This window comes from Trypanosoma equiperdum, assembly GCF_001457755.1.
Source record: "Trypanosoma equiperdum strain OVI genome assembly, contig: ctg_245, whole genome shotgun sequence".
NCBI lineage: Eukaryota > Euglenozoa > Kinetoplastea > Trypanosomatida > Trypanosomatidae > Trypanosoma > Trypanosoma equiperdum.
In genome coordinates this window covers 2,783-3,704 of record NW_027124138.1, presented here as the reverse complement: position 1 = coordinate 3,704, position 922 = coordinate 2,783, and the positions used below count along the sequence as shown (strand labels likewise).

Below are 922 nucleotides of genomic sequence, written 5' to 3'. Positions count from 1 at the left end.
TTTTTTTTTTTTGTCCCCCCCCCTCGCATCGTCCACACAAACAAACACACAAAAAATGAAAGAAGAAATGTCTCCTTTCTTGGTGTCACCCCGTTCTGTCTCCCTTCAACCGCGTAAGCGGCAGAGAAGGTTTACAAAGTGCGATGATATGAGATTGGGGGAAAAGCAAATTAACAAATTTGTTCCTTCACTGGATGCTAGAACCTCAACCTACCTCTCAAGCCCGTTTTCTCCTCCTTTTCGACATAATCTCTTCCAATTCTCACCTCTTCATCTCCCTTACAGTTCCTTCTTCATTTTTCCTTCCTTCACTTTTCACCCTCCCTCTTCCTTATACACACCATCATTCTCACCATTACCTTCTCCCTTTCATTTTATTTTACTTCTTCCCCCTCCCTGAGCCTAACCGACACCACAAATCCGTTCATTCAACTGCCTTTCCCTTTTATCTTGCTCCTACACCCATCAGTTGTCCTGACATCGCAGTATCAAACCAGTCATCATAGTTTCAACCGCCTGCATGCGATTGGCCGCCATGGCGTTGAGCTGTTGTAACCAGACATCCGTATCAGATCGCAATTGTTCCTTTTCTTTCTCGGTAAGTGCCTCCTGCTGCTGGCGGTATGCTTCATATTCGCGTTCCTTCTCCGCGTGGAAAGCAGCAACTTCGCGTTCGGCATCAACTTTAGCCTGCTTCACCTTCGCCTGCTTCTGAGCTTTCGCATTGGCAATAACTTCATTCCGCCTTCTTTCAGCATCGAGGAGCCGCTGGACATTGTCATACTTGGGAGGCATCTCTTAATTTATGCTACACCGGGTGAGAAAACCCTCTGAGGAATAACTTGGTGGTTCTCTCTGCTTCACGTTCTACCTTTCCTAAAGTTGCTAAGTAGAGGGAAGAAGTGAAGGGATCAATTAGTGT

General features: G+C 46.1%; 1 protein-coding gene across 1 annotated transcript; it reads right to left on the bottom strand.

Moving 5' to 3' along the window:
- Positions 1–465: 465 nt before the first annotated feature.
- TEOVI_000081300 ((H+)-ATPase G subunit, putative) lies at positions 466–795 on the bottom strand (the record flags this gene model as incomplete). Its single annotated transcript, XM_067224145.1, has 1 exon — positions 466–795. The coding sequence occupies one exon, from the start codon at positions 793–795 to the stop codon at positions 466–468; it is 330 nt and encodes a 109-aa protein (XP_067080246.1).
- Between the last annotated feature and the right edge of the window lie 127 nt (positions 796–922).